This window comes from Strigops habroptila, chromosome 7 (genome assembly GCF_004027225.2).
Source record: "Strigops habroptila isolate Jane chromosome 7, bStrHab1.2.pri, whole genome shotgun sequence".
NCBI classification, from domain to species: Eukaryota; Metazoa; Chordata; class Aves; order Psittaciformes; family Psittacidae; genus Strigops; species Strigops habroptila.
Genome location: NC_044283.2, coordinates 28,236,313 through 28,263,484, shown reverse-complemented (window position 1 = coordinate 28,263,484; position 27,172 = coordinate 28,236,313). Strand labels below are relative to the sequence as shown.

The window sequence follows — 27,172 nt, the reverse complement described above, 5'->3', positions numbered from 1 at the left end:
AAGGTGAAAACAGGGGAAAAATATTACGGAATTTTTTACATAATCATGACACGTGGTGTCTTTTTATGAACAGGTCTCTTATATTAGTCCAATTACTAATATACATTTGTGGTATTTATACCTCTATATTGAACAACATACAGTGAACTGAACAATAAACTCCTGATAAAAATGTGATATTCCTAACATTGATTACTTACAAATATTTCATGAAGTCCAGAGGAGAATCTATTGTAAAACTTCATGGCTCCTGTTTTTGCTCATATGCTTTAGCTTTGCTGGCTGCAAGCTGATTTGCAACACATTGAATATTATCTCAGATCTGTTTTTAAAATGCTTGGCAGCTTCTGCTTTATCTGTCTGCTGTTTAAGTGTTTTAAAATAAATTGGTGGCAAAAGGCTGTTAAGAGTCTAGTCTAGTTTTAATGATTTTATTTTCTGTATATTTAATATACTTTTTATTATATTTAATATATTAAATATATTATATTTAATATATTATATTAATATATTATATTAATTTAATATATTAATATTATATTAATATAATATATTAATATATTATATTTAATATATTAAATATATTATATTTAATATATTTTTTATTAAAAATTTGTGCTGCTTGTGTCTTGCAGAAAGCTAATCTAATTGTATAATTTGATAATGAAGTTAGCAAACATCTAATAAATAATAAGTTTGTCTATAGGACTATGTTCCCATTAGGAGTATTTTAAACAATACAAAGCATTTATATACTAGAAAACACTCCTAGTTTGGACATAATAAATAGTAAAGTATATCTTTTTGGGAAATTTCAACACTTTACAGAGCTAACTATATAGAAAATTCTCTCATGTGACCCTGTTGCAGCACTTGATTTATATTTTGCTCAAGTATCTCATGAAGTACTGAAATACCTTCTGAACTTTGCAGTCACTTAATTGACAGGTTAATTTCTCATAGCTTCTTCCATCAATTCTTGTACTGTGATTATTGCTTTAAAATTGCTGTTTGCAGAGTAGAAAAGTGCAAATCTCAAAACTCTGTGCATTGTTAAATCAGAAAAGTTGGTGTTTTCATAGCACTCCCCATGACCTTTAATGAATCAATTGTTTTATCAATCAAATTATGCTAGTCTGAGTTAATTAATTAGCTTGATCTTGATGTGACACAGCCTTCCTGGAGTATACACAGAAGGGAGGGAGAGGAAAGAAGGGTCTGTATAAACACCACATGCAAAGGCTGAAGCTATCAGCCTGCCATTAGCCCTTTATCTAAGAGGCTCTTGGCGTATAAATCAAACAATAACGTCTCTGTTTTGACTTGGTGCCAAAGTGCACAGCCACAGTTGAGTCTAGAGCAGATTACACCCACTGAGTGGCTTGAGGGCTTGCAGTGAAACTGGGAAATAACCATTAAATTGTTCAGGAACACATTTATGTTCTTTAATGTTGGCTCTCAGATTTTTTTTTTTTTTTTTTAAGGTACCATTTACATGTTCTAATCTTAAAACCCAACACATGGAGGGGGTTTTAACACATATCTAAGTGAGGATGTGAGAATAAGATTAAACGCTGCAGTATTTTTACTCATCTATGGTGAGGATGGTAATATCTGATGCTCCTTCTGCACTCTTCTGCAAGCACAGTACCAAGGTGATGTTAGCTTTCTGTTTACCTTTTTTTTTTTTTCCCCCCTAAGGTTAGGATGAACAGGAAAGTAGTTCAAGTTTCTGCTGTTTATGAGGCACACTTAATTAGGCTGGGCAGATTTGCCAACGACATAAAATGTCCAACAGCAGAATTACAGTCCTCTGCTAAAAGACATTTTAAAACTTCAAAAGGTTGTCATTTTAGTTTTAGAAATAAGAAGTGTTAGTCCCGTCTGGGGATATGCAATTTACATTTATCTGAAAATAAGCATTTTGGGGTTTTGGTGGGTTTTTTTCTTTGAATAAGTATTACTGCATCTTCAGTTGAACACATGTTGGCTAGCCCATCAACGTGTTGCATTGGGGATGCGCACAAATACGCAGCAAGGCTGGAAGACCGAAGCCCTGGAAATACTGATAGCTGTTTCTATGAAGATGATTTTTTGATAAATTAGAGCCATTTGGTTCCTTTCAGAAGAGTGAAATGAAGAACAGCTTCTTTCTCTGAGCCCAGCTGTGTCCAGGCAGCAGAGCGGTGCAGAGGTCAGCTCTTCTCATCCCCACGGCATTCCCCACAGTGTCCCTGCAGGACGGAGCAGAGGCTGTTCTGAGGAGATGTTGGTTCTACCCAGTGGGGGCTGTTGTGCATGGAGTGGGGTGCAGTCACAGGCTTGGTTGTCACCATCCCCCCCGTGTTGTCCGGCTGGCACGTGTCCCCAGGAATGTGCAGTATATCCGGCGTAGCCTTGGCACAGCCTCCGCTCTCTCTGAAACAGCAGGGCAATTGGTGCAGGAGAAAGGATGTCTCTTGATATGTGCCCCTTACTCCAGGCTTGTAGCCAGATCATTGTGTCTTATCGCAGGCTTGTGCTTCTCTTTGGTTTATCGCTATTCCAATGACATATTGCCAGCAATGGATTTGTCCTTCGTAGTAACATTCTTCTAACAATCCTGGTGTTGTTTTTTTAAGTGCTGTGCAGTTAGTGTGGATGTTGAGTCATTTTTAAATGAATGTGTGTTATTGCAGAGGATATGTTGGCAGCACACTTACTTATTTTTAGCAGTTGCTCACTTTTGGGCAGCTTTTTGGTATTAATGAAGCTCTAATTTAATCTTTACTGAATTTTTCCCCTCCTCCCTTCCTCTTGTGAAAAAATACAGGCACAGTTGAGCTGTAAAGCTGTATAGACATAAGGTGAAAGTTTTGCTGATACGTCTCGTGTTGAGACTATCACAATTTTCCTTCTGTTTTTTTTTTTTTTTTAATCTATAAAAGTACAAACATGACTGCTTTGTTATGCTGAAATGCTGTCATTTCAGCTGGTTAATTTTTGAAGCCCACTCACTGTTGTTTTCTGTCATTTATTCAGAGCTCATGCCAGTGAGTTGCTCTTTGAAATCCCGTGTCCTTTGCCAAATGTAGAAATAACCACATTTGCTTACTCTTCCTTCCTTAACATGTTGCTTGTATGATGTCCTCCATCTGTTTACTTGCTGTTTCTGATGTAAGCTGTGCTTTCACCTGACCCAAGCAGTTTAAAACCAAAACAAAACTGTACAAAGTCATGTTTTTTCTTTCTTGATTTGAGCTATAGAAGATCTGGGAAAGAAACTGGGTGTAGATTTGGCCTTTGACAAATTATGAGAGAGACTCTGGCCGTGTTTTTCAGTAAGCCTGGGGACACAGCAAGGGTTGCATGTAACTGAAAGAAAAAGCAGTCTGGGCAAAAATCCAGTAATAGAGAATGTACATGTCAATTTTATCCTCCTTGACTGGAAATTAGATCACATTAAAATAATTTACAATAGCTTGCCAGAGACTACAGATGTGGCTGATTTTGTGGCATAATTTTGGTAATTATGCTATGTTCCTTGGACAAGAGTGTTTGACTTATTTTCATTTGCTTAATGCTGATTGAAGAAATACACTGCCAAACTAATATTATAAATATGAAGGATGTTAAGAATGACCTGTTGGTAGATCTGAAAATGTAATTGTAAATGTGGAAGGAACATTTAGTTGTTGAGTAGACGTATTTTCTAGTATGGGCTTATTGCTTCTTGAACTTTTGCTCTTGCATTAGTGACCTGGAAGACCAGATTTTAATAATTTATCAGTACTGGACAAGACCTGGAGCAATAAGGGAAGCAAATATCTTTCCGTACTGGTAGTGTGAAGCAAGAGGCATATCATTTCAGCCAAGTCTAAAATTGTGATGTTGTAAATTGGACATCCCCCCACTCCAGGGTAATAAGTGTCCCCAGGTTTCTGTGTTTGCATTTAGGTTTGCAGCTGCTCCAAGAGTTTGTTCTCCATTGACTAGCGCTTGATATCACCTGTTTTCAGACTGCTACTTCCAGCTTGGTAATAGCATAACTCAGTGCCACCAACCTCCTATATTCTCCTCAGATGTGTTCCAAATGAGTAGCTTTGAGACTAAGCCTACAGACAATTAGACGTCTACAGATAGGGGGGCTTTCTACCTGTTGGATAACCTTGGTGGTATTATCCTTGCAGGATTGAACAAGACCAGATCAAGAGAATAAGTTACAATTGTTTTAACTGATGCAAGATTAGGCATTTGATTATCAACCTGTAGATGTCTAGATCAGGCAAATTAGTTCAGGGGTCTGAGCTGTGTTTAAAAATTATCAACTTTTTCCTATCTGACTCAATGCATAGTCCCACACAGAGCATGTTGCCACAGCTGAAAAGGGGTGCCATGGGAGTTAGAACAAGTTCCCCCACAGTAAATGTTGCCGAAGCTAGCACACCGTCAAAAGAGTTGCTTACCAGACTGCACACTTTTTTCTGCTCAAGGCTTTGGCTTTTTCACCCTGGCATATTGCTACCAGTGAACATTAGATTTCATTGAGCAGTCTTTCCTTTGGGCATTGTAAATGTGGGAAGCCAGCTCATTAGCCACTTCACAGCTAACTTGTTCTATTCTAGATTTTTATTTTTCCATTTCTCCTGTCTTTAATTAAAGCAAGCCTCTGGACACTGCAAATCAGAGCTGCGTTTAACTGCCCACAGCTATCTTTGGTCAGCACAGAACATCCCAGTCTTTTTGACCTGCTTCTCGTCAGCATCTCTTTCCTGGCACTTTTGCCATCTGATGTCTCATTTTAGGGTTTGTATGGATTATGGGCCTGATGATTTGGTCATTTTCCCCTATGTCTTCACAATTCAGCTTTGAAAATTGGAATGCAAATAACGAGAAGTAGGGAAGCTACATCTTTTGGGTGTCTAGATTTTCTGCTCTTCCTTTATAAACACTTTGTTGTTGTTTTAAAGTCCAAATTGTATGCAGTTGAATTCTAGTTAGTTTTGGAGCAAAGAATGGCTCATTTAGAAAAATGTAACATTAATGTGTGAGGGAAAGGAAGAAATTTGCAATTATCAGATGTCTGTCAAAAACCTTTCCTTATGTATATCAAATAGCTGTGTCTAACAGGGCTTTTCAAAGCTTTATCTCTGGACATAACGTAATGTTTTTGTTTAATAGACTTCTAATTTGTCTACCAGATAACTGCTATGCTTGTTTGTATTTTATTCTGTTTCTGAGATGGATGGTTGATTCAAAGTGCTCTGTTCTCTTTGTCAGGCTTGCCATGCCCTGCAAAACATTTTGCAATAGATATGCAGAGACAAGTGCATTGTAATATTTACCTATTGTTGTGACATTTATTTTGAAGGGTGTTTTAAAGTTCCTGATTTTATTGTAGTGTAACTGTGAAGAATTATTTTTTTTCCTTGCAGAATAATGATTCCAACAATATCTTTAGAGGTCTCGTAATGCATCATTTTATTTTTTTTTTTAAATGTCCTTAGTTTCATAGAACTACTTTAAGAGTGCAGTGGTTCACTAGATAGTGTGTAAAATCAATAAACAATCCTTGGGAAGTCAAGGAATGCAAGAGGAAGGATAAATGTGAATTGGGGTACAGGATCCCGTACAAATCACTGATTACAGCACCAGTGTCATTGGATTAGGGCATTTAGACCAAATCAGAGGAACTGCAGATGGGAAAAAGAGGAGGGGAAAGGCACCATGGCAAGAGCTGGAAGGCAGTCACAGACAAATATCTCACCAAAAGGGGAAGATAAGATAATATTTTTTCTGAGTGTTAGGAATCTCTAAAAGGAAAATGTTGTGGTAACTTCTCAGATCAGGCAAGAGGTAGCACTGTACTGTGTCTCACTGACTTATTCCCAGCAGCCGTTCCTGTCTTGTCATTGACAAAGTTAAAGAATGGGCAGTTGTTCAAAGCAAAAGCTGTTCTCTGAAAGTGTGATAGAGGGGGAGTGGGAAAAGTGTTCTCAGCAGAAAGCATACAAGTACTTTTGTTGCTTTTTTCCTATTATATTAAAAACCAGCTGAGCATAGGAAATTTTGTTTTCTGTGGGTTGACCTAGTCAGTTGGCTAGGTATGGGAGCTATTAATATATATTGAACTCATCTTGTTTAGATATTGCTCTCTATACGTTACCTAAAGCACTGGGTATTCTGCAAAGCAGTGGGAAGAAAAGATGTCTTCAGAAACTCAGTGGGTTACAGAGATCCAAGCATACAGGAGTGTGGTTGACCCCCATCTGCTTTTAGGCTGTACCACAATTGTTTTGCTTCTTACTATTTTTGGTGTGTTAAAGCAGCCCTTGGGGATTGTGCCAATTTAGGTCCCTGGGATTAAAGAAAACCTACTGTGGCAAAAGGAGGAAAAAAGGGTTTACAAGGCAAAAAGCAAACCTCTCTCCCTGCCATGTGTTTTTTCTTTTTCGTGTATTAGTATGACGCATTCTTACTTTTTTGTTTGTTTGTTTAAAATAATTAGTCTCATTTTTGATGGTTTTTGTTTAAACTAGTAGCAAGTAGAAGTAGGAGCTGAAACAGGGACTTGTAGTAGTGGTTATACAAATACAGTATATGTTGCTTTCAAAGACCTTGCAGTCTAAATCGACAGAGGTGATCAACACATGGTGTGGAAAGGGGGAGCAGCAAGCAAGGACAACAGGTAGAAAAATGGTGCAACCTTATCATCTACATTCTGACTTTTACTGAGGTCTGTAGGTGCTTTTGGGACGAATTTTCCACACTTCACTATTTGCTAAGTATCTTTATGAAATATAGAAGTAAGAAAGATGAGACTACAAAAGCCTATGCAAAATTTGGGAGACTTGTTTCAGCTTCCTTATGTTGTTTGTTTTCCTTTGTTTTAAAAATCTTAGCTCCTGGTGCCTGTGTTTATGTGAGACACTCTGCTTGTCCTTACGGTGGTGGAAGAACACTGGGAAAATGAGAACAGGTTAAAATCTTAGAAACAGACACTTGACTTTTCTTTGAAATAGAAAAAAAAGAGTCTTTTTAAAACTAGCTTCCTGCCAGTTGAGGCCTGATTCCTGATCTCTATAGATTCATATTTGAAACTGCATGTTCAGGAAGGGATCAGTTAGCGGGCAGAGCTGTGGCATCTTGTAACCCACACCGTGGGTATGACTGTAAATGTCATTTAGGCATGCCCTCCGAATGTGATGTGAGCAGGATCAATAGGCTTCCTTTGAAAGTGATGATGGGTGGGTAGGATGGAGTCATAATAATTGAGTAGATAGCCTGTAAAAATAGCATACCCAGGGTTCCATTATAAGGAAGATTGTGTTGAAGCATCTCGTTGCTTTAGAAATCTCTTTCATATTTCTTGCAGTATTGTACAATATAAATAGGCATGCTTTTTCTTGCGAGGGATCCCCTTGGAGCTGCTGCCTCTGAACAGCGCACAGCATCAGTGCTCAGATCCCTCTTTGTGATGGAGTAGAGGGAGCTGCTGCAGGTGCCCTGGCTGCTTAGGAATGCTCTGCCTTCTGCCTTCCTTACTGATTGAGTTGCACTATGTGAAAGAGAAATGGAAAGACTGTGTCAGGTCGTCTGATTGTTTCCTCTCATGGAGCGATGGCAATAGAATGCAATTTGCTCTTCCTATTCATTTGTGGTTTGTTCAGAAGAAGAGTAACTCAGCCTTCTTCCCACAGTCCTTCCACCCACTCAGGCTTTAGCACAGAGGATGTGGGTTCCTGGGATGACAGGAGTGGAGCTTGGCCATCCTCTTACCTGGTTTGGGAGATAGCACAGATTGCTAAATACAGCCCTCTTGTTGCAGCAGAGCATAAGCACAGCTGCTCTGTAACAGGTATCAAATGAATTGTTGGGGGTTTTTATTTTCTGTGAAACAAAGCTTGTTTTGGCATGTTTATAAGTATGTTGTAAATGACATAAAAATGTATTTAGGAGTTAAGTGTCTCCTGAGGAAAAAAACAAAGGGAAAGCTTTTCATTAAAAAAGAAAATAAAGGAAAAAAACCAAAACAAAACCCAAAACCAACCAAACCCAAAGCCCAATACAATTAATCCCAATATGTGGCTTTAGCCCCAGGTGAGTTTTCCTCCCTTCCCCAATTCCACCCCCGAGAAAACACAAAATGCATTGTCAACAGCAACAAATGCAGTGTCCTGAAGGATAGAGAAGACTGACGGGGAACTGACTGCATATGAGCCACACAAATTCCTAATTTAAGCTTAGCAACAGCAACAACAAAAACAAAATCTGTAAATACAGAAACTATAAGGACAGTTACATTCTGCAATGGATTATTCTTTTCATATAAGGAGAATCCATGAAACCCAAAGTGATGGTAGTTCATCAGATCATGTCAACAGCCTTCAGTGTTGGAATCACAATCACAGAATGGTTTGGGCTCGAAGGGATGTTAAAGATCATCTAGTTCTAAATCCCCCGCCACAGGCAGGGACACCTTCCACTAGACCAGGTTGCTCATAGCCCCATCCAACCTGGCCTTGATGCGCTATCCCTCAAAGTATTGCACAACTTCTCTGGGCAACCTGTTCAGTGTCTCACCACCCTCACAGTAAAGAATTTCTTCCTGATATCTAATCTGAATCTAGCCTCTGTCAGTTTAAAGCCATTCCCTTGTCCTATCTCTACCTGACCATATAAAAAGTCCCTCTCTGGCTTTCTCGTAGGCCCCCTTTAGATACTGGAAGCCGCTCGAAGGTCTCTCCAGAGCCTTCTCTTCTCCAGGCTGAACAGCCCCAACTCTCAGCCTGTCTTCATAGGAGAGATGCTTCAGCCCTCTGATCATCTTCGTGGCCTCCTCTGGGCTCACTCCAACAGCTCCATGTCCCTTTTGTGTTCGGGGCCCCAGAGCTGGATGCAGTACTTCAGGTGAGGTCTCACGAGAGAGGAGTAGAGGGAGGGAGTCACTGCCCTCAGCGTGCTTGCCACACTCTTTTTGATGCAGCCCAGCATACGGTTGGCTCTTTAGGCTGCAAGCACACATTGCTGGGTCATGTTCTGCTTTTCATCGACCAACACCCCCAACTCTTTATCCTCAGGGCCACTTTCAATTGGAGAGTAGTATTGGTTTGGAGATTTAAACTATTGTGGGGAAGTTATAGCCCATCCTTTCTATAGTTTTCTGGTAACAGAAGAAGTTCGGACTGTTTTTGATATTCCCATGGTTGAACAGTAGTGGTTGCTTTGAGGCTGACATGCTGCTTTATACGTGAATTCTAATGCTTTGTAATTGGTAGCAAAAAATTCTAGATTTTATTCTTTAAAACTGTAGCAAGTATTCCGCTAGGAAAAATCAAGCTTTTATATCCCTTTATTTTTGCTTGTATTCTGCCCACCTCAGAGGAGTTACTAAGTAGAAGCACTCATCTTAAAAAATATAAATGTTGTCTCAAGCTTACTCCATTATTCAAGCAATGTTTAGTGTAACCCTGTCATTTTCTTATAGTGATCCAGCTGCTAAAGCTCTCTGGGAGTCTTTCATGAATCTCAAACAAAAGGAAGCTGTGATGGAGGCTAGGAGACACCTTGTGGAGGCTGTGAGCAGAGAAAATTTACCTATTAAGATGAGCATGGGTGAGTAATGTAACATACCCTTCCTGGCAAAGTGGCAGTGTGAAAGATTATGTCATCTCCTCTTCTTGCACTTCACCCTCTCGGGGAAAACTCACCCCATCCTTGGTTCATCCCCATCTTTGTCAACAGATTTCAGATGAACATCGTGGCTGTCATAGGATCTTTCTGATATGTGAGAGGCAGTTATTTTATTTTAAATACCACAACCTTAAACAGATAGAGAGCAGTGGTGAAGCAATGGAGTTCTATGAAGGAGGGGTTTAAAGGCATGCAAATGGTTACCAGTGCTGCTTATCTTTATTCCAAGCACAGGAGACTGGATATTCTTGAAATGTCAGCAGGATTTGTGTCCTGAAAGCAGACATTGAAAATGGCAGCTGATCTGGTGGAGGTTGAGCAGATCTGGCATATGATTACATTATACAGGTAGTGATCACATTACACAGGTTGTGAGATGTGTGTGAAGTGAGGCTGCCTGGCTCAAGAGATTTTAAGCCAAAAACCATGACTGGGCACTCTAAACCTGAATTCTTAAAAATGTTAGAGATACAGATTGTAGCATCATGACTTTCAATAGCTTTTTTTCAGAACCTCATTCTCACTATACACCATACTTAGTAAAAGGTAGGAATTGGTATGTTAGGCTTATAAAAACTAGTATTGCTCTATACTGCAATAATTTTTTGCATTTTATGCACTCTAAGATTATTTTATGCTGAACTTTTCAGTAAGAAAGGTCCTCATGGGATAAAAGTAATACGCTTTTATCTGGGACTCCGGAGTAAACTGCCAAGATATTGTAGAAGAATTAGATGTTCAGCCAACTCATGAACTCTTAATAACTATAACATTTCCTATATTGTATGGTATTTACGAATAGCTAGAGCATGCATTTAGTAGATTATTAATCAGAAATACTAGATTGCTGCAACAGTAATGCTGTAAGCTGTTTTAAAGAAGTGGAAAAGGAGCAGCTGTGAGAGGGCTATTACAAATTTGTCCGAAGGAGGTATCTTTTAACCAGATAAAATCTTGTTTAAGCTTTCACTGATAACGTGTGTGAGCATTCACCATAACATGAAGAAGCCCCCACTGTTTTTCTGTTACATATGCGTTAAAAATTATTTTGATTGATCAAATGGTTTTGAAATTCAGCTTTGTTTTTAAAGTATTTACTTTCCATCTCCATAGAGAGATGACAATCTGTCTACCACCTTTGCTGCTTTGTGTGAATGATTAGATCAGCCACCCTTTCCTCTGTGTCCCCTTCCCATAGTATTCAGTTAAGGCTGCAATAACTTGACACTTACTCATGGCAGCCTAAATGTCTGGCACACATGGGCCAATATAGTGCTCCATAGAAACATTTAAGAGTTGATGGTGAAACAGATTTCTGACTTCTTTTTCTGTTGAAGTGTAGCTGTAATTTGCTGATGTTTATGGAACTTTGTTATTTATTTTGTGAATTGTATATTTATCTTGCACTCGAATCATAATCAGTTGTTAACTTTGTACTTGAATTTCAAAGGGTGAAACAAAATTCGAAGCAGTCTTATAAATGATAAACAGGGAAAAAAATTGAAACAATGAAAGCAGGTCACTACAGTCGCCAAAAGAAAAACTTCTTACTGAGCATAAATGCAGAAAACCTGAAGCTCACAGCCAGATGTCACATTGTCCAATGACACGTTTATTAATGACTTTCTAGAACAGATGTGCATCTTTATAGCATTCATTCCTTGTTCATCCTGCTACAGAACATCTTAGTTCTCTGTAGGGAAGCTGGAAATTGCGTTATCAATTGCTGGTTTTGCTGAGAAGGAAAAATTCTAGTGGCCTGTTCTGGTCGTGATTGCTGTGTTTAGTTAAAAGGCTCCTTCCACTGCAGCTGTGATATGAGGCAACACCGGCTGGAGAGAAGGGAAATGCTTTCACTCTGCTTTGTGCTTAGATTTGAATGTATCGGAAGATCGTGGCGGATTGCACACTTGTTTTCCCAACACTTAGGGTATTTTCCGAGTTTTTTTTATGGCCCTAATATTAAATGTCAGAGAGTTTTTCTAGCATGAAAGTTGCCTCTCACTCTCTTTACTAAGACCAGCTGTGTCAGATGGTAAGAGTATTTTCCATACTACTATGTTTTTGCCTTTTTTCCCCCTGGAAATAAGGAGTGAATTACATTTGAAAGCAAAGCTTTGAATTCCATTTGGTATAGCTGCGCCCTCCTGCAGTGGCCACCTGCCTGAAAAACTGCATCACGTGTGACGCTGGCAGCATGGGACCCTATGCAGCCATAAGAAACTTGATCCCATCCTGTTTCTGTATTTTTGGTGCAAGGAAAATAAATTCTGGTCTTTTCTGGGCTGTGAAAGGCTGCTTATTACTCTGAGGTGTGCGTGTGCTTGCCCACACTTCCCCTGCAAGCCATGTGTCTGACACTGGCTTTACTCTTCCTCTGCCTGGCTATGTGAAACTGACAGTTATGGGAGGCCCCACAGATCAAGCTTTTGCTTTCTGATATCTTCTGAATGTGTCGTCGTCCTCCTCCCGAGAGGGAAGGAGAGTAAAAGAACTGTAGAAGAGGACGTGTCATCTCCCCAGCACCCCCAAATGTCTGCAGGCCACTGGGAACTCCATCTTCTCCTGCTGAAATCGGCAGGAGCGGAGAGAGGAAAGGAGTTCTGAGGAAGGAGGAGAAGGATTTGCATATTCATTTTGTTAGTTGTATCAAGGAAAGTGGTAGTGGGGATGTCTGGAAGGCCTGTTCACTGTTTCAGAAGGGATGAGTGTAGAAAGAACATGGCTGAAGATAAGCTAGCAGCATTTGGGTGGAAGTTTTGGTGGATCAACTCTTGGACCAAGCCCAGTTTCAAATTTAAGATCATCTCCATCACATTTGTAAATACAGCAGGATTCTCTCTTTCTTTTGTCACTGTCTCCTCAGGTTTTCAGGTGGGCCATTAAGTGGTCATGTGCCATCTGCAAGGAAGATTTTACTTTTTTCCTTCTTCTTCTTCCATTTATGTCCTGGGAAAGTGCATATTTTATCTGCCATTTCTTTTTGTGAGTGAACGAATTGTGTGTTGTTACAAACTTCAGCGAGTCACACAGGCTACTAAGCTGTCTAGAACTGTCCCTTGCTAGCATTTTAAAATCCTGTTTCTTTTTTAAATAAGAATTGCAAGGCTTAGGAAACCACATCACAGAGGGAGACAAAGTGCCGAGTGATGGTCCATAAAACCAACTGGAACACAGAACTGTGGAGCTACTTTGCCCTTTCCTTACAGAACAAAACCTGAGCTGTATAGCTATGTAGCCTATTTGATTTTCTGAGGTGAGTCCTGGAGAAGGCAGGCAGAGCACTGTGCAGAATTCCAGCCAGCATAAAGGCCTTATGCATGCTACATCCGGTTTACTTACTGTTTAATCTGTTCCATCCATAAATACATAACCGAGTATATGGGTTTTGAAGATGTAATTTCCTGTGGAGTTCAGTAATGCTGCCAGTATTGACTTTTGGGTAGCATTTGTTTGGTATTTCTTGCTGTGGACGTGCTGATATTGAGCCCCTGCTTTACAGGATGATATAAACACACTGAAACCATGTCACTAACATAGTTACAGCTAAGTTTTGCCTTAACCCTTTCAGCTAGATACATTTCCCAAAACAGTATGTGTTTTTTGCATATAAACAGGTGGAGCTGTCTTTTGCTAGATGTCCATTTAAATAAAGACATTAAACATACTCCATATCTATATATACACACTTTATAAAACCAACGGAAAACATCAAACAACACTTTTTAAGAAATGCATTAGCACCATTTTGTCTTTGAGGGAGTTTTATTTCTGTTTTGGATACCCAAGTGAATGGTGATAAATATCTGGGGAAGATAAACACTTAGCAAGTTCTGGTCAGATATCCCTTTGTGTAGGTGTTAATGTGTAGGTGTAAATTATTTTGGCGGAATAAAAATCCTGGCATTTAAATACATGTATTTTATTTAAAGAATTATGTCTCCTTTTGAAAAGCTCTTTGGAAGACAGTCCAGGAGATCATCGGAATAGCTCTTTGGTGAGATTTATAGCATTGTGCTAAATTCAAGTGAGATTGTAAATACTGGAAAGGGATTACTTCTGCTCATATCTTACAGTAAGTGACTGTAAGGAGTTCTGTTCTGAGGCAGCAGCTTGACTTACACTGGAAAGGTTGCTGGGTTTTCCATTCCTCTACTTCCTGTTCCATTCTTCATAGGTCTGATGCATATCTTAATCATTTTCTGAACATGGCAGCCCATGAATCTCCTGTGGAAAGCTTTGCTGTTAGCATAGTATTTGGCAGTGGCAAAAACTTTGCTACAAATGTTCTTTTGTGGCTTTAGAAACACCATTGCTCTTCTGTTTGAAAAGAGCACAGTAAACCTTGATCAAGTCTGAATTCCTTTATTGTGTCATTTTACTGGCATGGAGACTGATGAAAGTCAAAACACTGGTATAGTAACAGAAACAAAGTGCAGTGTGCTGTTACATGAGCCCTAATTAAAAGAATTAAAGCCTTTTGGTTCCTTTATATTTGAACTGTACAAATACAGTTTTAAAAATCTAGCTCACCATAAAATTAGCAGAGCCTCGAGCTTTGTGAAGTAAAGAGGAGTACTGTAAATTTTTTAGATAAGCTGGTTTGCATGAGTTGAATTGAACTCTGAAGTTTGTTTGGGTAGAAATGGGAAGATCCTGAAATTTTAGCTTGGAGATGTGAAATAACATTTTGAATTAGAAGAGTACTGTTGCAGCCCACAAAGCCAACCGTATCCTGGGCTGCATCAAAAGGAACATGACCAGCAGGCTGAAGGAGGTGATCCTGCCCCTCTACTGTGCTCTCTTGAGACCTTGCTTGGAGTATTGTGTACAGTTCTTGTGTCCTCAACATAAGAAGGACATGGAGCTGTTGGAGCAAATCCAGAGGAGGGCCACGAGGACGATCAGGGGGCTGGAGCACCTCCCGTGTGAAGCCAGGCTGAGAAAGTTGGGGCTGCTCAGCCTGGAGAAGAGAAGGTTGCATGGAGACCTCATAGCAGCCTTCCAGTATCTGAAGGGGGCCTATAAGGATGCTGGGGAGGGACTCTTCATTAGGGACTGTAGTAATAGGACAAGGGGTAATGGGTTTAAACTTAAACAGGGGAAGTTTAGGTTAGATATAAGGAAGAAGTTCTTTACAGTGAGGGTGGTGAGGCACTGGAAGAGGTTGCCCAAAGAAGTAGTAAATGCTCCATCCCTGCCCAGTGTTCAAGGCCAGGTTGGAGAGAACCTTGGGCAACATGGTCTAGTGCGAGCTGTCCCAAGCTGGGCTTGGGAGGCACTATGGGCCCTGTTATGCAGAGAGGTTATCACATTGTAGACTGGTTCTTGTGTTGTTTAATACGCATTTCTCTGTTGCCTGTTTACGTGGTCTACAAACCCTTCGAGAGAGCAAGCTGCAGAACCAGTGAGGCAGCAGCCAAAACCTCCCTCCAGGCATCCTCATGAAGCAGGAGGCTTCCTGTACCAGTGCAACTGGGATAGGCCTGGCTTAGCCTGAGAGTCCTGAGTTCCTGATGCTGGGTCTCACAGCACTGCTCCAAGGGCTCACTGATGTTCTCAAGGCATTTTCCAAGGAGACAGGACACTGCCTGTCTCAGACCTGCACTCTTTCCACTGCACAGCCTGGATCCTGAGCAGGCGGTTCCTGAGTTGTTAGTCTGTTCTTTGTCTCATCAAAAGTAACAGAAGCCCTGCAGTGTGGGACCATCTAGCCAAGTGGATTTGTTTTTTCCAGCCTGTTGCAATACTGAGTTCCTGATTTCTCCCTGTAGTGCAACTAAAAATGTAGTCTTGACCTGAAGTAAATGTTCCCAATCTCAGTGATGGTTAATACAGCAGATGTTTTGTTGCATCACTCGACCCCAGAGGCAGGAAGGCTTTTTGCTTCTCAGAGTGCTAAATATTTTTGAAGAATTTGAAGAGTTTCTGAAAGTTTGGGTACATTTCTTTTTGGGGGGCTTCTGTATGGGCCTTTGCATTCCAAGGGGAACACGCTTTGAGTATAGTGGGGTTAGGCTTTCCTGACAACTCTTGATGAAGATGGTCTTTCTGAACAATTATTACCATATTGAGAACTGTAGAAAGAAATTGATATCATGGCTGTTTCACCTTGCAGTGTTACACCAGGGTGAGGTTCAGGGTTTCGACACCGTTAAATAGGGTGAGAGTATTCACCTAACTAAATAGATCCCATCTGCTTATAGTCATCAGGTTTTGCCAGTTTAGGACAGAGATGTTGCTCCAAGCTTCAGATGTGCAAAGAATATGTAGCCTTCTGCTGTTTTTCTTAAGTGACTAAACTTTTCAGGTCATCTCTGTAACTCATTAGATGTAACAGAAAAGATGAAGGATACTGCTACTCCTGCCAACAAAGTTCCCTGTTTTTCAGGACGTGTGACAAAATAGCTGAGGTGGAGAGATGTTCAGGAGCAGAAGTTTGTTTTTCATCAGTAAGTGACACTGCATTTGTGTGTAGTGTTGCTTAGAAGCATTACTAGCTAAGGAGCCATCTGTGCACTAATCACTGTTCTTTCAAGTTGGATGCTGAATTCAGGAAAGTGCCAGTTCATTTTTTCAATGCTGATACACAGAGGAGCATCCCTGAGAGCACAAAGCAATTGCTCGAAAGAGAAAAAAACATGCCTTAGAATAACTGGAACTATGTGAGGTGTGGTGTCCATGCTCATATTTTGCAACTTACCCTCCATCGCTTCTTTTTCAGTCTAGCATATGTAGGTTGAAAGAAACATGTATAGTGGAAAGAGACATTAATGGATTGCTTACTGGGCTTGGAAATGGTTGTTAGTGTGGAGGTGACAGCATGGCAGAAGCTTGGTGGTAATGAAGAAGATAAGGCAGTTGCCAGAAGGCTCACAGCTATGCATCCTTTGTTATTGAGTACATCCCAGGGAAAGAATTCTGTAATATGAAGTTGACTGAAAAGGCTTGGCAGGAAATTTGCCCTCTTTGAGGACTGTCTGCAGCTTAGCACAGAATGAGTGGTATCAACAAATATAGATGAACTGGAGAATAATTTGGGGTTGGAAGGGATCTCTGGAGATTGTCAGCTAGTCCAACCCCCTGTTCAAACCAAGAACAGCTTAAGAGTTAGAGTAGATACGTGGGACCTAGTTCAGCTGTGTTTTAAATACATCCAAGGATGCAACTCCACTGCCTGTCTGGCTCCCCTGCACCAGTCTAAACTGCTCTTGTGGAGAAAATGTTTTCCTTTAGGTACAGCTTGATATTTTTTTCACTTGCTGCAGTGTGTGACCATTGCTTCTTGTCCTCACTGTGCACCTATAAGAAGTCTGATTCAGTCTTCTCTGTAATCACTTGTTATGTCCTTGAAGACAGTAAGTAGCTCCGCTCCCTCCTTTTACCCATCTCCTTCAGCCATTACTTTTGCATCACTTTTTCTAGACCCCTAAACTATTGTAGTGACCCTTCTCTGGATCTGTTGTAGTGTGTCTTGTACTGTAGAGCCCAAAACTTCATATTCTTGATGCTGTCTCACAATTACTGGAGAGTTGCAACTCCCTCCCTCTGCCTTCTGGCTGCATTTGTGCAGATGTCACCTATGGTTCGTTCCCATTGCTGCAAAGACATATGTCTGATTCATGTTCAATTTGACAGACACATTTAGTCCTGAACTTTAGAGGGATTTAGGTCACAGATCCACTATTAAGTCTACTGCAAATGAAAGAAACACAGAAAAAGTTGAAATAAATGCTAAAAACAAAGGACTTTGCTGCAAACCAGCATGTTGGAAGTGGCAAAAGGCTTGCTAGTGCCTACAGGCATCCATGAAATGTGTTCTTAGTGAGTGCTATTGTTTCTGCAGTTGAAAAGAGTTGAAACTGGAAACTGCTGTATCCCAAATGTTGAAATATGATGCTAGCAAATAGTAAATTTTAATCCTCCTTGTTGGACTTCTGCTCAAGCACTGGAAATATATAAAAATGAGAGGACAACTTATGCGCAGTTACTCAAGTTTACTGTTGTTAACTTCATTTGTGTTGCCTGAGTAAGAGCTTGAGGACTGAAAAAGAGGTACTGTGCCGGCTTCAGACACAGACTGTGGCCATCTAATGCCAATGAGTTTAACAGTGAAGGAACTCTTAACTTGTGGAGCAATGCAGTATATTTCATGAGGAAGAAGAAAAGTCTGAAGTGATAAAGGCAGCACTTCCCTTAAATTGCCTTTCAGTAGATTATGTTCTTTAATGACTTGGGGAAAACACCACTTTGCAGCTACCTGTTACTTGTGTACCAGTTTGTTTGTCTTTAATGGCAGAGGATCGAATTGACCTTTAAAGTGCCTTTTTTTTTTTTCTGAAATCTGTCTTATTGAGAAGAGAGGAAAAAACAATGATAGAACATCAGTGTCATTTACACACCCTATCTGAAAAAAGTACCTTGAAATAGCAAATCTTCATCTTAATTGTAGAGATGAAAAGAATTATAATCGTGTGGAACCTGCAGCCCCACTGGGTTCTCCTACTGCAACAACAGCTACAGCTATTGGGAATGGGTTTGGAAGTGGTCCTCGGAGTTAAGTCCTGTCATCTGCTTAAAGGAGACATGCCTAATTTAGAGGAGAATGAGATGGATAATGTGAAGTGCACTCATAACAGAATTAAATCAATTTTATTAGCTGTTTTAAGTTAGATGTTTTAACCCAAAACTGAAACTACTCAGAATAGAAGTTTTGTAGAGCATCCTGTACTTCCTCTATTGCAAGAAATTTATCTGGGGGCAAAATTTGTCCTTCAATATGTTAGGAAGGTATTGCCTGCAGGTGACTGTAAGTAGCGTTCTGCTGTTCTTGTTTAGGAAATCAGGTGTTGTTCAGATTTGTTATGAGTGGTGTGGGCTGGTTTGTGGGTTTTGGGGTTGTTTTATTTTTTTTTTGGTTGTTGAGTTTTTTGTTGTTTGTGTGATGACTACTGCATTATACATGATGGGAATTCACCTTATAAAAGAAGTGTAATACTGGGACTACTTACACTTAGTTTAAGTTTAAAGAAAGACTTCAGTTGGTTCTGAAGTACCAAGTACCATGTTTTACCCTAAGCTCTTGCTGAATTTTTTAGGTTTGGTGGTGTGTTTTTTTTGTTGGTTTGGTTTGGGTTTTGGTTTTGGTCTTTTTCTTTATTGTTATTATTCTGTGACTTAATATTCTTGCAGAAATAATAGTTTCTAGGTTAAGTTAGTTTACGAAGTTTTTGTACAGGTACTTTTGTCTCATCGGTCTCTTGTTCAGTGATTAACCTGCTGCATGCTAAATAGTCTCTTGTGGTGTAAGATGGGTAATGGCTCTAGCCATAATACAACTGTAAAGAATGTCATATTTGTGTCTCGTACCTCATTTACTTTGTACTTTGCTGCTATAAAACAGTTAGCAGATGGAAGTGAAACACAGAACCCTGTACAGTGATGTGAAACAGAGAAATGTGGCGGTAGTATGTTGTCTTTGATTAAATTGTAGTTGGCACATGGATGCAGGACTATTTGGCTAACCTTGCTGTTACTTTTAAGAAGGGAATGAGGTGACAATAGTCTTTCTATGTCTCCAGACTTTTCAGATAAAGTCTGTCTGTCTGTCTTTTTCCTTTTTTTGTTGATGTCAATTTTTTTTCTCGACAGTCAACCCAAACACTTACATATGAACTTATGGCCAGGTCTCCTTCCATGGCTGGTTGTGATTAGAGTTGAAGATAATCCTTAAAAATTTATAAGAAAACAGGAGTGTGTTGCTCTTGCAGGAGTTCTGCAAATATATAATTTCATTATTTGTATTCTTTGCTAATGTAATACTACAAAGCTTATATTAACTTCAGTATGAAGTCTTTTTGTCTTCATAGAAGTATTAAGGCTTTTTAAATATAGGTTGTGAAAAGCCTATATTAATGTGGTCTTTCTCTAGACAATTTACATGATGTTCACAATAGTTGGGATTAAACATTAATGCACAGATAAACATTTGTGAAGGTTTCAAATAGGTTTAATGTAAATGTACGTTGTTACTAATTTTTTATACTGTGTGTCTTTAAAAGGAAATGACTGTGGGTTAAAAGCTTAAATATTTAAATAGTATTTACTTGCATATATATATTGGTAACTAGTATTGTTTTGAGAGATGTTCTAAGTAACAGTACTTCTTCATTGGCTGAAATCTGTAGCGACTCAGTGTTTCTAATGAATCTAAACAAATAACTTTTACAAACAAACCAAATTGCCAAGGAAAGGTTAAAATGCTTCTTCCTGATTTTGAATACCCATTAGTCAGTAGTAGGTACAAAGCTAGATGAATAATCCTGCTATATAGAAATAAGCTGGTTTTCTATACAAATAGATAAAAAAGTGAAGTATCAAAGATACTATTTGTTAGTTTCTGAATGCTGGTGCAACTTACTGAAAAGAAGTAATTGTATTGCTATGTTCTGTTCTCTGCTAAAGGTTATTTGGTGGGCTTACTCTGTTTTTGCTGATGTTGAGTTTTGTTATATCTTCTCAGTCTTGAAAGGAAATACTTTGAAGTTTTGAATTGGGGGTGTGTGTGTTGGTTTGTTTTTGTTTGTTTCCCCTTCAAAAACAAAGCCACTGTACTTGTAGACTGTTCATTTGTGATGACCAGGATAGGGTTAAAAACACGGGAGCCGTATGCCTTTTTGAACCTGAGCGAAAAATAAAACACTCTGTAAGTGCAAGAAAAGGAAATTTACTGCAATTGCTGTTATTTCTATCTGTGTGGAAGCAGTCTGGTTGGAAATAAGATGCAACTTGCTGTACATGTGCACTGTGATACCTTTGTTTCATAGGGTGCATCAGCCATAATGACTGTATTTTACATCAGCAGGAGAGTTCATGAATACGGGCTGGGAGATGCCAGATCAGGTGCCTGCTTGGCACACAGCAGAAACACGTGGCACCTGCTCTTTGCTGGGGCATTGAGCAGTTGTTGTAGGTATTAGCTGTAAGTACTGCACTTTGTGTCTTAGGAGATGACAGAAAGGGTTTCAGAATTTCTTCAGGTTAAGAAAGGAACCATCTAGTTAAAAAAAAAAAAAGGGGGGATCACACTTGAAGAAAGTGGCTGAATGTGATGAATCATAGAATGGTTTGGGTTGGAAGATCGTCCAGTTCTAACCCCCCTACCATGGGCAGGGACACCTTCCACTAGGCCAGGTTGCTCATAGACCCATCCAGCCTGACCTTGAACACTGCCAAGATGGGGCATCCACAACTTCCCTGGGCAACCTGTGCCAGTCTCTCACCACCCTCACAGTAAAGTTCTTCCTTGTATACAGTCTAAACCTCCCCTCTTTCAGCTTAAGTCCATTCTACCTTGTCCTGTCACTACATGCCCTTGTAAAAAGTCTCTCTTCAGCTTTCTTGTATGCCCCTGTTAGGAACTGGAAGCTGCTCTAAGGTCTTCCCAGAACCTTCTCTTCTCCAGGTTGAACAAGCCCAACTCTCTCAGCCTGTCTTCGCAGGAGAGGTGCTCCAGCCCTTGGAGCATCTTCATGGCTTCCTCTGGACTCACTCCAACAGCTCCATGTCCCTCTTGTGCTGGGAGTCCCAGAGCTGGATGCAGTACTTCAGGTGGGGTCTCATGAGAGTGAAGTAGAAGTAAAGGAGCAAAATGTCACTGAGAACAGCCTGTGCCAAAGGATTTAAACCAAAGGTAGAATGTGTGCTGTTCTGCTTACAGAGTGTCTTAAGTATAAGGCTCGAGGTGGAATATGGCAATACAGTAAAACTGGGTGGCTTGCCTACTGCTTTTTTTCCAAGCATAATTGTAAGAGCCATCATTCAGTCTCGCAAAGGATGACTCGTTACACAAGAGACACGGTGAATTACATATGTACGTACTCATACATCATCATGTTTTCCATCCCTATTTATTTGCTTACCACCCAAAATGATTGTTAGCATATTCTCAGCTGCAGAAGCCTTTCAGAAATCATCAGAGAAATAATCAGTCCTGTGAATAATGTACCAAAGAAGAACAATGACCTCCCTCTGTCTGGGTATGGCGTGCCAAGAACACAATGAAGTACTCAGTGTCTGAAAACATATGTCTTAGTGTTAAATGAGGACATGCGCAAGCCACCTGAAGTCCTTTGGGCATGTTATTTTAAGACAAACAAGTCGATTCATTTCTGTGAGAAGTTTAAAGCATCCAGGAGATGATTCAACCAACTTTGCCAATTTCAAGTCCCTTTACAGTCACAATGAATTACTGTGTTCAAGGATTGCTAGGCTTTCTTAGGGCTGGAGATCCTCTGACTGGGATGTGGCCTAATACTTAGTGTTTATTAGCCTAATGGAAAAGGTGACAAGTAAGGTAATAAAATAGGGCCATTATACATATTTAGTCAAGATTAAGAAGGAGATTTGAGGATTAAATTTGAGTATTAAATTGGAAGTTTAATATAGATGGTGACTCCTATGACGCTTAATTCTGGAAGTTAAAATTTCGCCTAATTACTCGATCAGTTCTGAAATTTGCTTTAATATTTACGAGGGCAACAAGAGTATTATAGACCTTGGCTACTGATTTGGATACTGATTTAACAATGAAAAGGGGAAACTGAATGGTAGAGTGCACGAAGAAGGAAATAATGGCTTGAAGTGGCCATGCATTTAAAAACAAAGCTCTGAAGGGCAAAAAAGGTATGAATTCACACTGAGACACCTAAGCTACCAGTTATGTTTGTCAAAGCCTTCTGAATGTAGTGAGAAACTTGAAACTGTAGGTAATCTAGGAATTGTAAATCATAACTGGTGTCATATTCAGGCATCTGCATTTAGGTGCTTAGAACTGAAAATCTGGATGATTATATTAGTATTTTAGTTACATTTGCTCCACCTAATTGATGATTTGTTTAAAGGCATGTAAAAGAATAGAGAAAGAATAGTAACAGAACTGATATTTAAGCATGGTTTCCATTTTGTAATAAACCCTAGGCTAATTAGGAGAGAAGGGTAAAATAGCACATGGCACTTGTGTAAATATAGCTGATCTATCTAGGAACACTGCTAAAACAAGGATTTAATGATACCATACACATCTAGTGATGAATAATAAACTGCTTTTGAGATAACTAACTGCTGATGAGACTGGAGCCAAGTCAGCTTTAATGTACAGACTCCTGTGGCAAGTGTTAGCTGAGTAGTAAATAGAGTCCAGCTTTATTTGTTCTGGATGTATACCTCTATTCCAGAATTTGCTAAACCTCAGCATAGTTGTCACCCATGTCAATGGCTTCTACGTCCTTGAAAACCACTGCTGTACACATCTTCAGACACGTGACATGTGACAGGCTCTGCCTCTCTGAAGGTCTCTCCAGAGTGACATGAGATGCACTGGAAAGCCCATGACAGGCAGGGAAGAGTGGCTGACCTCCAGTGCCTGTGTCCTGCAGCTATTGCTAAGGTGGCACGGGGTCAGTAAGGGAAGGGAATGGGGGTCAGTAAGGGCCAACAAGGAAAGATGGCTGGTCACAGCTCTTCCTTGGTGGCACAGAGCTGCTGGGGGCAGGCAGCAGGAGGCCATCAGTGCCATGCAGTTTTGGGTGTACTTCAGGAGCTGCTCAGACCCCCAAGATGCACTTATCCTGGAAGCACTGTTGATGAAGACTTGTCATTTATGCTCATACCTGTGACTGTGGGATTACCTTGATACTAGTGCTTCTGCAGTAGAAAAGGAAGAGAAGCTTAGAAGTGACCACCAACCCCAGAGCAGATGGGTTCATGTTTGTGGGAGAGGAGCTCTTAGAAATAAGGCTGTGACATCTCCTTTCAGTCTCCTGTAATGTTTAGTGCTCTTCAAGTCCAGAGGCTTATTCTGGGGAAACCAGCCAAACAACATCTCATACTGGCCTACTTTTCATCTCTCCAAAGAACTAGGAAGTAGTTGACATTCTTTTCTTTATTAACAATTGAAGGACCGGTGACTTTTGAAGTTAACTAAAGAAATGTTGAGATTAAATTAGTTTTGTGGCAGTTACAGTTAAACTTCCTAAGAACTACAAAAGTTTTTTGAGTTAATAGTAACATCTGGAAATTACACTAACAAGGGGACATAAGGGGCGTCATCCATCCTACTAAATTGCCTTCACTTAATTTGCAAAATATGTGACTCCCTTAGCAGTACTGTTGCCCAATTGGCTTCATGGAGTATGAGAGCTTTCTACATTCCTTGCAAGTATCCGGCATTGGACACGATGTGAGGCAAGCTACTGGGAGAGATAAGTCTATGTTCCTGAGACTGCGGATGAGGAAAACAATATATTTGGAATTTTTCAGCCCTCTACTGCCTTGAGAGATCTCGCCTGTGAATATAAGTGTGCCAGGCTCATTTCTTACTCGTGGTTCTGTCAAGTGAAAAATGGACATCAGCAAAATCGCTTTAGCCAGTGAAGCTCAAACTGTGTTCTTGCATAAAATTGAACAAAGCTTAAAGCTGTGTGTATTTGGCGGTTCCTCTAGTCTTGGAAAAGCATCCCTGTATTATTCAATTGGTCACAAAATGTACTTTACTTGTTTTCTTTTCCCTATGGAGATAATTAACGAAGTGTTAGATGAAAAAATAAGGACTGTATGTTTGGAACAGCGCATTGATAGTTCTGACCTTTGCTCTTTAGACACCTTGTTTATACATAAATCTTTACATAAAAAACCCCAAACCCGCACAAAACAAAAGCAAAACCAAACCAGTACTTTGGGATTCTGAATTTTAAGAATTTACTTCTACCAGTAAATCTATCTTGAAAAACAATTACTTTCTTGAAGTGATGCCTGCATTACACTACACAGACTGCAGCATTGATTTAAAATGGAAAAAAGTCATATTGTGGATAAATGTCTTGATGTCTACAAATGTGGTTTGTCCAGTGAACTTTTTGTTTAACTGTTGAGGTGAAAGTCTTTCTGTTCCACTCAGGCTACTCTCACTACTCAAAACCGGATTTTTGACAGACCTCCAATAGCAGTTGCTGGTAATTTCAGCCCCAGTATGTCTAACTTGAGTGATCTGCTTTACTAGTAGTAGAATTATTTCTTCCCTTCAGTCTCCCTGTACACATCATCATTTGTGCATGGTATTAACTGTGCATTTCAATATTTAACAAAAAATCATTTATTCCAGTTAATGTATTTTTTTTTTTTAAATACGAAGTATGGCTTCTGTAATTTAAAAGTTGGCAAAAGTGATCTGTAGTTCTTTTGGGATATGCGCTGAGCTTTTGAAGGTTGGAAGTGGAATTCTTCATCTCTATGTCCCAAAATATTTGAAAATCAATTATTATAGGACTGAAGGATTGAAGGGGCATGGAATTGGCTCTTACCAAGTCCGTGTTTCTGTTACTTCTGTAATGTCCAGTTTCATTCCTTATACTACTTTTTCATTCTGTTGCCCAAGATTCTTGCATTAGTGCACAAATATTTCAATTGTTCCTAACTGGCCATTCACAGTTTCTTAGCTGGATTAATTCCTGCAGTCTGCATCATCAGTCTATCAGCATTACTGTTTTCCTTCCCTGTTCCCCATCTTCCTGTATTCTATTAGCTTTTGAGTTTCCCTGTGAGACTTCCCAGTCACCACCTACTCATTTTATCCTCACTGCTGTACTTGTGAAGAAATGTGAAGCTTTGAAATAGTTTTGGTTTTTAAATATTGCTTTCAGTAAATGTTTTTATCAAGTCCTCTGTCATGACAATATAGCGGACAGAGTTTGGGATAACCATAACCTGTTTCACGCATGCTACACTTGATAACCGTTAATGGCAAATGTTCCTTCCCAGACAATATGGAATTCCTGATGTTGTGCAAGAAAGGTTGTCAGTACTTTTAAATCCCTTCAGGGTGATTGAGGTCATACTTCTCCTTCTTCCCGCATCCAGGAATTAAACAATTATCAAGTGCTTTCTCAGCATAATGTTGTCCTCACAAATCAGACTTTGGTGCCCACACAGACATGTGGCCGTGCCTTAGAAGAGCGGTTGAAACATGATGATGTGGTTGTCATCTGTCTCCTCTTGGTTTCATAGGACCTGTCTGCCAGACTGCAACACAAAAGGACTTAAAACGGCAAAAGGACTTTAAAAAAATAAAAGGCTGGTAGGGCTAGGATTAGATCAAATTTAGTCTGTTGTGCTGAAGTCTCCCTCTGTGAGCAAGCAGCAGGGAAGGTGATGAGGATTTAGGCCTCAGGAAGAGTAATTTAATTGCTGATTACTACCAATCACTTTCTCAAATTCCTTTCCTCATCTACTGGAACAGTTTTATTTATTAGCCAGTTGTCCAGGGAGATTTCCGTGTAGAAATTGGCTGGAACTCTTGAACCCTGGATCCGAGTGGTTCCATGGATATTATAAGTGTCACAGATGAGATGACGGACTCTTTAATGCCAATGTAAGTTTTGTTAGTTACTTGCTAAGGTCAGGGTTTCACTTCTGTTTACGTATGTGTTGGACTTTCTTTTGGTGGCACTCTTATGGTGGGAAAGAATTTGTTTGTTTATCTAAAACGGTGCTGAATGGATCTTACACTGATCCAGTGCTGCATCTGGATTCACTTTCACAAGGGACAATATGGAACAAAACTCTTGAAAAAATTTTTGGTTTTTAATTGAAATCAGAAGTCTTGAAAGCCCTCCCATTTTCTTGTTTCATGTGAGGGGAGGGCTGGCAACTTCATGTTTTCCCAGTTGAAGCAAGTTACCAGATTTTGAATATGCTGCAATATATCAGGACTGCTATAGGTAATAATGCAGTCATTATTAAAGGTATGCTGCAAGGCATCATGGACTGACATTTTCAAATCACCATGTAAATCTGCCTGACACAGCTTTAAAAGAAATAAAACAAGACTGAAAGCTCTAGTGTTTAGTCTAAAAACACACATGGCTGTGGTTGCTGTTTTAGCCTATGCGGGCTAACCGTGGAAGCCTTTTGTCAGCTCTCCGGCCTACTGAGTGCTGTCAGCTTGATTTGTGTGTTCATTTGCTGATTTTTCGGTTTGATGCTTTCTGTTAAAATTCACATAAAAAGCCTGTGTGTTTTTGCTTTGTTTAGAAGCTTTCCCTAAACTAAATGCTCTTCCAAAGGCCACCCTTGGTATCACTGAAAGGAAGAGAAAGTGCTTTCAACATTTATTCACTGCTGGAATCATTTATTTGCCATTTATATGATACTGAAAGGATGGAGGCAGAAGGAAAGCCTTGTAAAGTGACGATATAACCAAACACAGAGAAGAAACACAGTGGCAGTCTTACAAGATCTTTCCTTTATGGAAAAATACTGAGTAAAATGAGCAGCGGTGTAAGCCATGAACTGCCTAGCATCAGCTCAGCCTACTGCCTTCCTAGCACCAAGGCTTGTCCTGGTTGTTGAAGGATCCTCCTCACTCCATCTCACAAGCCCTTGTTCTTTAGGTCTGGTTTGCTTGAGGAAGATGACTCGTTACTGGCAGAGGCTGCCAAGGTCC

General features: G+C 39.8%; 1 protein-coding gene across 2 annotated transcripts in view; it reads left to right on the top strand.

Annotated features, from left to right (window-relative positions):
* The window catches only part of SCFD2 (sec1 family domain containing 2), a 224,944-nt gene that overhangs the window by 24,446 nt on the left and 173,326 nt on the right, over positions 1-27,172 (top strand). For both annotated transcript variants that reach the window (XR_003992210.1, XM_030491893.1), the window contains exon 3: positions 9,467-9,594. Coding sequence is in view for 1 of the 2 variants with exons in the window: in XM_030491893.1 (XP_030347753.1) it covers positions 9,467-9,594 (128 nt within the window). In the remaining variant the exon portion in view is untranslated. The remainder of the gene's footprint in view (positions 1-9,466; positions 9,595-27,172) is intronic.